Genomic DNA, 12,388 nt, shown 5'->3' on the forward strand with positions numbered 1-12,388 from the left:
CCTCCTCCGCCAGCGCCCCCACTCCCGGCTCCTGGGGCACAGTTCCCAGCCTGCTGTGCATTCACATTAGAGGAATGACGCCTATCTCCCTGCTGGAAGGAGCAGGTGAGCGCTCGGCTGGCACTTAGGTCTGGATCACCAGCGTCCCACAGGGTGTGATAGGATGGGTGGACAGCTTGTTCAGGCTGGGGCTGTCACAGTCCCCTTGACCTGGAGGAGTAAGCTCTGGTTCCACAACCTCTGAAATCCCGGGCGTGGTAGGTGTGGTTGATGGCAACAGGTTGATGGCAACTGCTATTCTGTTTCTGGGCACTGGCTCCCAAAGGGAATGTGATCCATTCCCCTGGGGAGTCTGGGGCAGGGATCTGATACAGGTGCAGAAGGGGAAATCATCAGGGGAGCCTCACGGAGATCCCCTAGTCACTGCTTGGTGCCAAGGGACCCACACCTCCCTCCTGAGTCTCTGGCACCAGGGTAAGGGCCTATCAGAGGAACTGCTCCAGCACCTTCCACCTAAGATCCAAAGTCTTCCCAAGCTCCATTTTTACCTGCTACGGAACTTGTAAGATGAAATAAGAAGAAATTTAATTAAATGTAGCCAAGTTTAACTAAAGAACAGTCCCCCCCTGCTACTGGCACAAAGGGAGAAAAGATGGCAAAGTTGTGTCTGTGTTTGTGATTTCCCGTTGCTCAGAACTTTCTCCTTCCTTGGCAACCTCCTACTGGGCCTCCCAGGCTTACTGTTCAACTTCTAGAACTCTTTCCAACTCCAACCAATGGAAGTAAATCCTTTCTCTGTGCCCCCAGGGCCTCTAACATCAAATCATCAGGCTGGAATCTGACTTTGCCCCTGGGCCATGTCATCCCCTACAGCTGAATATTCTCGGCTCCGGGCACAGGGCATCTCAGACAGTAGGTACGCAGGAGCTCCTTTTTTTTTTTTTTTTTCTTAAAGATTTTATTTATTCATTTGACAGAGAGAGACACATCGAGAGAGAGGGAACACAAACAAAGGGACTGGGAGAGAGAGAAGCAGGCTTCCTGCTGAGCAAGGAACCTGATGCAGGGCTCGATCCCAGAACCCTGGGATCATGACCAGAGCCAATGGCAGACACTTAACTGACTGAGCCATCCAGGCGCCCTTCAGGAACTGTTTACTGAGCAAACATAACTCCCCAGCAAAGCAGCCTTGTCTCCAACCCTAAGCCGAGTGGGCAAGTATCTATTAGGTTTGTCAGGAAAAAACCATGAATAAGACATTAGTGATGAGTCGGTGGTGCCTGGGTGGTGCAGTCCGTTAACTGACAGACTCTTCTGGATGGCAGCTCAGGTCATGAGATCAAGTCCCGCATCAGGCTCCATGCTCAGTGCAGAGTCGGCTCAGATTGTCACTCCTCCTCCCGCTCATGCTCTCTCTCTCTCTCTCTCTCTCTCAAAAGTAAATCAATAAATCTTGAAAGAAAAAAAGATATCAGTGAGACTCAGCTCCACAATGGTGGGCCTCCTGAGAACAGAAGGTGGAAGAAACACGCACACTTGGTTAACAGGCTGTTTCCCTAGAACAAGACTAAGGGAAGGGACCCAGAAATAGCCTAGTCCAGGGGCACAGCCTGGCCACACAGTAGACTCACCCAAGGAACTTAAAATCAAAACAAAGCAGTATGGGGTCCTGCCCTTGGAGACACCCACTTCACTCTCTAGAGTAGGTTGTGAGCGTCCTCACTTCTCACAAGCTCCCCAGATGCTTCTAATGTGCAGCCTTGGAGAAGGCTTGGAGAAGCACCAAGACAGCCCGCCCTTCTTGCCGTGTGCACCCGGAGGAGGCAGGTGACTTGTCTGCATCCAGAGTTTACAGCCAGCACTGTGACTGGGACCCGTCACCCAGACTCTTCCTCTTCTGCCGACCTAGGGATTCCCGGGGAAGTCTCCTGTGGGGTCAGCATGGCACAGGCCTGAGCTCCCCCAGGGTGCACCACAGCACAGGGAAAGGCCAATGTGCTTCCTGCACCACATGTGAAGGAGGAACGTCCTGTGCTCCCCTTACGGTCCACTGTGTCATTCCCCTTTGCCCACAGGGATGACTGGTGCCTCCCCCGCCCAGCAAACCAGTGACAGGAGAAAATTATTTTCCAACTCTGAACTTGCCAGTCTAGCCTCTCTCCTACCCTCATTTCTTCTTGGTAAGTAAATACATTCCTGCCACAAGCCCATTTTCCAGGGAAAACGCAGGTGCGGGCAGACCAGGGTTCTGAATGGACTGGACCAGGGAGGCTTAGAATCGGCAGGATTATGGAGTGGGGTTTCTGCCAAGATCCTGGTAGATGCTTGCTAAGGCAGAAGCCCACTTCCTCTTCTGTTTTTTGTTTTTTTTTTAAGCATGTCTGGGGGCGCCTGGGTGGCTTAGTGGGTTAAGCCTTTGCCTTCGGCTCAGGTTGTGGTCTCGGGGTCCTGGGATCGAGCCCCACATTGGGCTCTCTGCTCAGCAGGGAGCCTGCTTCCTCCCTGCCTACTTGCGATCTCTCTCTCTGTCAAATAAATAAATAAATAAATATTTTTTTTTTTAATTAAAAAAAAAAAGGGCATGTCTAAACCCTGTCAGGCCCCAGAAGGAACAGTATACCTATTTTTTGAGTACCTGCTGTATACCTAGAATTCTCTTCTCCATCTTGCCCTATTGTATACATGTACTCCTATTTCAAGACTCAGCCTCACCTTCTTCAAGAAGTCCTTCCTACTGCCCAGATAAGCTGCCTCCGGTTATGGACAGAAGCAACACACATCCTCTCAGGAAGGGCCCGACTTCAGTCCAGTCCAACATGATGCATCCTGACTTTAGACAATTTAAAATATATTTTTTAAAAAAGTCCTGCAGCAGGGATGCCTGAATGGATTAGTCAGTTAAGCGTCTGTCTTTGGCTCAGGTCATGATCCCAGGATCCTGGGATCAAGCCCCTCTTCAGGATCCCTGCTCAGAAGAGTCTGCCTCTCTGCCTGCTGCTCCCCCTGCTTGTGCTTTCTCACTCTCTCTCTCTGTCAACTAAATAAATAAAATCTTTTAAAATAAATAAATAAAAAAGAAAGTCCTACAGCAGATGGGGCAATGAAAAGCAACCAAGATACACAGCAAAACAGAAAAAAATAATAATAAATAAGAATATGTTTAGGGAACCCTGTGAAATCATCAAGTGTAATAACATTTGCATTATAGGGATCCCAGAAGGAGAGGAGAGGGACAAGAGGGCAGAAGACTTATTTGAAGAAATAACAGCTAATCTGGGGAAGGACACAGACATTCTGATCCAGGAAGCAAAGAGAGCCCCTAATAAGACTAACTCCCAGAGGTTCACACTGAGACACATAATACTTAAAATGACCCAAAGTAGGGGTGCATAGATGGTTCAGTCAGTTGAGCATCCAACTCTTGGTTTTGGCTCAGGTCATGGTTCCAGTTGTGGGACCAAGTCCTGTGTAGGGCTCTGCACTCTGTGGAGTCTGCTTAGAATTCTTTCCCTCCTCCTCTCCTTCTGTCCCTCCCCCCACTCACACATACACACACACCCTCTCTCTCTCTCTCTCTCTCACACACACACTCTCTTTCTTTCTGAAATAAAGAAATAAAATCTCAAAATGACAAAAAAGTAATTGAACTTTTAATTTTAAAAGTAGCAAGAAACACCAGAATGTTTATAGCAGCAATGTCCACAATAGCCAAACTATGGAAAGAACCTAGATGTCCATCAACAGATGAATGGATAAAGAAGATGTGATATATATATATGGAATACTATGCAGCCATCAAAAGAAATGAAATCTTGCCATTTGCGACGACGTGGATGGAGCTAGAGGGTATTATGCTTAGCGAAATAAGTCAACTGGAGAAAGACAACTATCCTATGATCTCCCTGATATGAGGAAGTGGACATGCAATGTGGGGGATTTGGGGGGTAGGAAAAGAATAAATGAAACAAGATGGGATCAGGAGGGAGACAAACCATAAGAGACTCTTAATCTCACAAAACAAACTGAGGGGGGCCGGGACGGGGGTAAAGAAAGGGTGGTGCAGTTATGGACATGGGGGAGGGTATGTGCTATGGTGAGTGCTGTGAAGTGTGTAAACCTGGCAATTCACAGACCTGTACCCCTGGGGCTAATAATACATTATATGTTTATAAAAAAATTTTTTAATTATAAAAAAAACAAAACAAGGGGGAATAAAAGTAAAAAAAAAAAAAGCAGCAAGAAAAAAGAAAACAGTTACCTACAAGGGTAACTCCATATAGCTATCAGCTGATTTCTCAGCAGAAATTTTGCAGGCCAGAAAGAGTGGCATGATATGTTCAAAGTGCTAAAAGGGAAAAACGTACAACCAAAAATACCCTACCTGGCAAGGTAATCATTCAGAATAGAAGGAGAGAGTTTCCTAGACAAAGAAAAATTAAAGGAGTTCATCACCACTAAACCAGTATTACAAGAAATATTAAAGGGGGGCACCTGGGTGGCTCAGTGGATTAAGCCGCTGCCTTCGGCTCAGGTCATGATCTCAGGGTCCTGGGATCGAGCCCCGCATCGGGCTCTCTGCTCCGCGGGGAGCCTGCTTCCTCCTCTCTCTCTGCCTGCCTCTCTGCCTACTTGTGATCTCTCTCTCTGTCAAATAAATAAATAAAATCTTTAAAAAAAAAAAAAAAGAAATATTAAAGGGAATTCTTTGAGTGGAAAGAAAAGGCCATCACTAAAAGTAAAAAAAAATTGTGAAAGGGAAAAAATTTCATGAGTAAAAGCAAACATATGGCAAAGTAGTAGATTAATCAGTTACAAAGTCATACAAAAGATTTCCCTCCACCATACTAGCTCACACAATCTCTCTAAAAAACAAAACAAAACAAAAAACAAAACCAAAAACCATTCAAATGGGAGGGGGAAAAAAGCCAGGGTAGCAACATTCTATCAGACATTCATGGGCTTTAAAATGAAGACTACAGCAAGAGATAAAAAGACACTACATAATGATAAAGCTATCAATCCAACAAGAGGATAGAATAATTGTAAATATCAATGCACCCAACATAGAGTTCCCAAATACATAAAGCAACTATTAAGAGACACAAAGGAAGACATTAACATAATACAGGGATAGTAGGGGACTTTAACACACTACATACATCAATGGACAGATCATCCAGACAGAAAATCAACTAGGAAATAGTGGCTCTGAACTACACATTAGACGGGATAGACTAACGAATATGTACAGAACATTCCATCCCCAAAACAACAGACTGCATATTCTTTCAAGGGCACATGGAACATTCTCCAGGGCAGATCACATAGTATGCCACAAAACAAGTCTCAATAAACTTGAGAAGACTGAAATTATATCAAGCATCTTTTCCACCACAACCATATGAAAGTAGGAGTCAATTACAAGAAAAACACTGGAAAAACACAAACGCCGAGAGGCTGAACAACATGCCACTGAAGAACTCAATAAAGAAATCAAAAAGGAAAGGGGAAAAAAATCCATGGAGACAAATGCAAACGAAAATACCACTGTCCTGGCGGTTCTTAGAGGGAAGTTTATGGCAACAGGTCTACCTCAAGAAACAAGAAAAATCTCAAGTAAACAATCTAACCATACAGATAGAGGAGTCAGAAGAAGAACAAGCGCAAAGCTGGTGGAAAGAAGGAAATTAATAAAGATTACAGCAGAAATAAATGAAGAAGACTGAAATAAAAGTAGAGGGCGCCTGGGTGGCTCAGTGGGTTGAGCCGCTGCCTTCGGCTCAGGTCATGATCTCAGGGTCCTGGGATCGAGTCCCGCATCGGGCTCTCTGCTCAGCAGGGAGCCTGCTTCCCTCTCTCTCTCTCTCTCTCTGCCTGCCTCTCTATCTACTTGTGATCTCTCTCTGTCAAATAAATAAATAAAATATTTAAAAAAAAAGTAGAAAAAAAATTAATGAAACCAGGAGCTGGTTCTTTGAAAAGATAAAATTGATCAACCTTCAGCCAGACTCATCAAGAAAAAAAAAGAGAGAGGACTCTACTAATCAAATCAGAAATCAAGGAGGGGGAAAAAAACAACCAACACCACTGAAATACAGAGAATTATAACAGAGTATGATGAAAATGTATATGCCACCAAACTGTACAACCTAGAAGAAATGGATACATTCCTAGAAACATACATGCTTTCACAACTGAATCAGGAAGAAATGGAAAATCTGAACTGACCAATTACTAGTAACAAAATGGAACCCATAATCAAAAAACTCCCAATAAACAAAAGTCCAGGACCAGATGGCTTCACAGGTGAATTTTATGATACATTTAAAGAAGATTTAATGCCTATTCTTTTCAAACTCTTCCAAAAATAGAAGAGGAAGGAAAACTTCTAAATTCTTTCTATGAGGCCATGAGATATTATCCTGATACCAAAATTAGGCAAAGACACAAACAAAGAGAAAAGAGAGAGGGAGAAACTACAGGCCAGTATCTCTGATGAGCATAGATGTAAAAATCCTCAACAAAATATTAGCAAACAGAATTCAACTATACAGGGGCACCTGGGTGGCTCAGATCGTTAAGCATCTGCCTTTGGCTCAGGTCATGGTCCTGGGGACCTGGGATCGAGTCCTGTGTCTGGCTCCCTGCTCAGTGGGGAGCCTGTTTATTCCTTTCCTTCTACTGCTCCCCCTGCCTGTGCTCTCTCACTCTGTCAAATAAATAATAAAATCTAAAAAAAAAAAAAAAAAAATCAACTATATGGTAAAAAAGTCAGTCACCACAATCAAGTGGGATTAAGCCAAGGATGCAAGAGTGGTTTAATATCTGCGAGTCGTTCAAGGTGATACATCATATTAACAAGAGGAAGGATAAAAACCACATGATTATCTCAATAGATGCAGAAAAGGCACTAGACAAAGTGTGATATCTGTTTATGATGAAAACCTCAACAAAGTGGGGTTAGAAGGAACATACCTCAATATAATGAAGGCCATTCCTAAAATCCACAGCTTACATCATGCTCAATGGTGAAAAACTGAAAGTGTTTCCTCTAAGATCAAGAGCAAGACAAGGATGTCTACTCTCACTGCTCTGATTCAACGTACTGGAAATCCTAACTACAGCAAGCAGACAAGACAAAGAATTAAATGGCTCCATACTGGTAAGGAAGAATTAAAATGCTCACTTCTTGCAGATGACATAATATTATATATAGAAACCCCTAAAGACTCCACCAAAAAACTATTTGAACTGATAAATGAACTCAGTAAAGTTGCAGAATACAAATTAATATACAAAAATCTGTTGCATCTGTATATGTTAATAATGAAACAGCAGAAAGAGAAATTATGAAAACAGTTCCATTTGTAGCAGCACCAACAAGAACAAAATACCTAGGAATAAATTTAACCAAGGAGCTGAAAGACCTATATATACCCTGAAAACTACCAGACATTGATGAAAGAAATTGAGGACAACACAAACAAATGGAAAGATATACCATCATGTGAAGAATTCATAGCATTAAAATATCCATATTGCCCAAAACAATCTACAGATTCAATGCAATCCCTATCAAAATGCCAGGAACATTTTTCACAGAACTAGAACAATTGCTCCTAAAATTTGTACAGAACCATAAAGAACCCAAATAGCCACTTGATCTCTAGAAAGAACAAAGTGGAAGGTATCACAATCCCGGATTTCAAGATATACTACAAAACAGTAAGGTACTAGAACAGAAACAGACACACAGATCATTAGAACAGAACACAAAGACCAGAAAGCAATACATGATTATATGGTCAATTAAATAAATAAATAAATAATATTTTTATTATTAAATAAATGAGGAAAGAATGTACAATGAAAAAAAGACAGTCTTTTCAATAAATGGTGTTGGGAAAACTGGACAGCTATACCCAAAAGAATAAAACTGGACCACCTGTTTAATCATACACAAAAATTAACTGAAATGGATTAAAGACCTAACTGTGAAACCTGAAACCATAAAACCAAAGAAAATAGAGGCTGGGGACACCTGGGTGGCTTAGTCGATTAAGCATCTGCCTTCAGCTCAGGTCATGATCCCAGAGTCCTGGGATGGAGTCCCAGTTTGGGATCCTTGCTTCTCCCTCTGCCTGTTGCTCCCCTTGCTTGTGATCCCCCTCTCTCTGACAAATGAATAAATAAAATCTTTTTTAAAAAGAAAAGAAAACAAAAACAGAGGTACTAATCTCTTTGACATTAGCCTTAGCAACATTTTTCTAGATATGTCTCCTCAGACAACAGAAACAAAAGCAGAAAACAAAGGGGCGGGACTACACTGAAATAAAAAGCTTTTGCACAGCAAAGGAAACCATCAAAACAAAAAGGCAACCTATTGAAGATATTTGCAAATGATATAACCAATAAAGGAGTTAATATCCAAAATATATAAAGAACTTACACAATTCAACGCCAAAAAAACCAAACAGCCTGAAATATGTTCAGATCTGAACCGATCTGAATAGCCACTTTTCCAAAGAAGACATCCAGATGGCCAACAGACACATGGAAAGATGCTCAACATCACTAATCATTAGGGAAATGCAAATCAAAACCACATGAGATATCACTTTGCACAAGTCAGAATGACTAGTATCAGAAAGACAAGAAATAACAAGTGTTGGTGAGAATGTGAAGGAAAGGGAGCCTTCATGCACCACTGGTAGGAATGTGAATTGGTGTAGCCACTGTGGAAAACAATATGGCGGTTCCTCAAAAAAATTAAAAACAGAAATACCACATGACCCAGTAATTCCACTGCTGGATATTTACCCAAAGAAAACAAAGATACTAATTTGAAAAGATGTATGTACCCTTATGTTTACTGCAGCATTATTTACAACAGCAAAGATATGGAAGCAACCCAAGTAGCTCAATCTCATGACCCTGAGATTATGGACTGAGTGGAAATCAAGGGTTGGACGCTTATTCAAAGGAGCCCCCCAGGAGTTCCCAGTCAATCATTTTTTAATAATGGTGACAGATGATGACTACACTTACTGTGATTAGCACTGAGTAATGTATAGAATTATCAGATCAATATGGCGTACACCTTAAGGTACTATAACACTGTATTCCAATTATACTTAGACAAATACAGAATTGTTAAAGTAATGAAATATAGAGGCGTCCTCAGGTCCTGGTGGTAATGGAGAAAGGGGGCGTCTCCTGACTGCGGCCTCCTCCCGGACTAGCACGGAGTCCTCAGATCTCCCGTGGAGATCAGAAATGGAGAAATCTGGATGACTTTCTGGTTGAAAGTCCTTACCTGTCCCTCAATCCTTCATTTACTCCTCCAAGCATTTTTCTCAGCACTATCCCTGTGGAAAGGAAGTGTTTGGCCTGGGGCTACCCTGTCAGCCTGGAGGTGGTCCCAGCCTTCCCTGTCCTGACACTCCTCTCAGCTCCCCTCGCTAGCACTGAACCTGCCATTCTGTGGGAGGGGGCTGCTTTCACCTGCGTGAGGGCTAAAGGCTGAAAATTTCAATGTCCATCCGGACAGGGCTGGCGAAGTACAAACTGTATTTCTATGATGACGTAGGGGTAGCAATCAAGAGGAAAGAGCAAGATCGCTGCTTGTCAATGCAGAGAGAGCTGAAAAGAAAATGTGTAAACACTAGGTTTTCTGAACACCAAGGACAGCATCCTGCATTTGGCACTCCTTTGCTGGCCTGAGGGCATGGCTGTGAACTAGCTTCCCCGCAGTGGCCTGCCTCCTACAGGCACATGGTGCCATGAGTGAGAGATCAGCAAATGGCTGGTCCCCGAGGGTCGGCAGCATCTGTAGGTGTTGGGTAAGAATGGTGGCTGGAAGAGGTTTGGAAGGTTGAGAAACAACGGAAAGGCCACAGTGACGCCAAACACACCCACCGACCTGAAGGACTAACAGGGTTATTTGTAGCTCAATAGGCAGCCAGAGGTCCGTGTCCCATCCCAGTCCTTCTAGGTTTCTGAAATCTGCGAGTCTCCCAAGCTGGGCTCTGGTCAGAGCACGGTAAGGGTCCAGTGTTAGATTGCCCCGGTTTGGACTTCGTGCAAGCAACAACCTCCATGTGCCTCAGTTTCCTCACTTGTGAAACAGGGATCGTGTAGCACTTAGAGGGTTGCCTTGTGGATTCCGGGATAAAAATCTTGTCGAGTCCCAGGGATGGTGAACTCACCCGTGCTTAGTCAGCGCCAGCTCTTACTGTCGGTGCTCCCACCTCCCGTGGCCCTGCAGTCCTTACCCTGAATCTCAGTGGACTCATCCGTAACATGGGAATGACAATGATGTTAATGATTAGATGAGAAACAAAGCTGTGTTAGGATCTGTGGTTTGTATCGGCAGGAGTTTGTGCCGCTGTGAGTTACATTAAGGCTCATCAAACTAGGGAGATTCTAGGGCCGAGCCACCCAACGCCCGCCACTCGGTGCGCAGTAGCGAGGACCACCTCCGGCCTGAGTTCAGGCCCCAACACCCAACCCAAACCTCCCCAGAACCCCTTTCTTCAAGAGGGTCGGCTGTGGGTTCCTCTGCCTAAGGGGAGAGGACTACAGAATGTCCTGGGAACTGGGGAACCCCGCGGGAGGGCGAGGGATCCCCACCGTAGGGGGCGGGGCCCCGCGTGCCCTTAGGGTCGGGGACACCTCAGCTGCAAGTCTGGTTATTCCAGGAAAAAGAAACAGAAAATACTGCAGAGGAGGCGGCCACTGGGCCGGGAGCCGGTTATCTCCCCGTCGGCTTCCGGCTCTGATAACGCCCTACCGGGCGGGGCCGGACTGGGCACCCAGAAGTGGCCCTGGGTGCCGGACGGGGAGAGCCTCCACTTGGCCGGGTCCCTCCGCCTGTGGTCGGTGCCCTAAAGGACGCGCCCAGCCCCAGGGGAAGCAGCACGTCCCCTGACACCCGGGGCTTCCGAGGTGGGCTAGGGCCTGTGGCCGGGGGGCCGCGACCCGTGGGACCAGCCGGCAGCACCGCCCCGCCCCCCAACCCTCGCCACGCTGCGCGCCGAGCCTCCGGGTCGCCCCCTGCCGGCCCCCCCAGCTCCGCTGTCCCCCGCGCTGCCCCGCGGGCTTCCGCTGCGCCCCCAGCCTCCCCGCCGCCCCCCACCCCGAGCTCCGCCGCGGCTCCCCGCGTCACCCCGCCATTCCCCGCTGCGCCCCGAACCGCCCGCCGCCCGGAGCCCCGCGGCTGCTCCACCGCCCCCGCCCGTCCGCACCGTCCCCCTCCCGGAGTCCCGCGGAGCTCCGCAGCTCCCTGCTGCGCCCCGCGGGGGGAGAGGGCTGAGCCCCACAGCCACTTCTCCGCCCCCAGCGCCACCCCCGCCGGCCCCCGCCGGCCCCCGCTGCGCCCCGAGCCTCCCTGCAGCCCCGCGCTTACTTTGCAGACACCCGGCTGCGGCCAGGAAGAGGGCCAGGAGCCCCAGGGATACGCCGCGGTTCTTCCTACTCCCGCTCGCCAGAGGCCTCATGAGCAATCCCTGGGCGGCTCGGGCCGGGCATGGGAGTCCAGCGGCGCGGCGCGGCCGGGCTGTGCGCTGTCACCGCCGCCGTGCTGCTCCCGCCCGCCGCCTCTGCCCTCCTCCCCTGAGTCCGCAGGTCCTCCAGGGTCAAATGCAGATGAGCTGGTTGTATTGTGGCTGAGCCAGTGGCAAGAAGTGGGAAGGAAAGAGGAGAGACAGAATGGGAAGCGGTGAGAATGCAACACTCAGAAGTAAACAATGGCAAATAATGAGCCAGTCTCCTTCCGTTCACACCCAGTTCACTGGTATTGATTCCAGATTCGGCTGGATGCTGGACGCTGGATGCTGGATGCTGAATGGCGGGAGGGAGGGAAAGTACCAGCTGTTGCCTGAGGACCAAGAGAGACCATCATTATAATGGCTTCATGGGCAAGGAGGCTTTTAGGAAAATTAAGGGATAGCCTGGGGTGGAGGCGTGGGAACGGGGGACAACAAGGGAGCCTCAGGCTCTGATACTAGTGACATCCATCCACCACCCACCATCTACCCATCCACCCATCCACCCATCCATCAACCATTCACCCGTCCATCAACCAACCTTCCCTCCATCCCTCCGTCTATCCAAGTGTTCACTGACAACCTGCCTGCTTGTTTGCACAGGGTCTGGCACATGATAGATACTCAGAGAGTACTGGGGGGATGTTTGAGCCAGAGAGTATTTGGTTCAGGAATGTGCACATGGGGCCCTCGGAGTCCGTGCCCGGATTGCTAAAATCAGAGGTTACAGACCTGGGACTCCTAGAGGATCGTCTTGCCTGTCTCGTGAAGAGGCCCTGAATTAGGAAAGACGCCAAAATGACACAGCCTGAGCCAGGTGGAAGTGGCCAAGAGAGATTGAG

The 12,388-nt window shown here is 47.0% G+C and overlaps 1 protein-coding gene across 9 annotated transcripts in view; it reads right to left on the bottom strand.

Moving 5' to 3' along the window:
* VSTM5 (V-set and transmembrane domain containing 5) overlaps positions 1-11,585 on the bottom strand; it is a 37,124-nt gene extending 25,539 nt beyond the window's left edge. For all 9 annotated transcript variants that reach the window (XR_006819899.1, XR_006819894.1, XR_006819898.1 and 6 more), the window contains exon 1: positions 11,408-11,585. Coding sequence is in view for 1 of the 9 variants with exons in the window: in XM_046014304.1 (XP_045870260.1) it covers positions 11,408-11,498 (91 nt within the window). In the remaining 8 variants the exon portion in view is untranslated. The remainder of the gene's footprint in view (positions 1-11,407) is intronic.
* Between the last annotated feature and the right edge of the window lie 803 nt (positions 11,586-12,388).

Source organism: Meles meles, chromosome 8 (genome assembly GCF_922984935.1).
Source record: "Meles meles chromosome 8, mMelMel3.1 paternal haplotype, whole genome shotgun sequence".
In the NCBI taxonomy this organism is placed as follows: Eukaryota; Metazoa; Chordata; class Mammalia; order Carnivora; family Mustelidae; genus Meles; species Meles meles.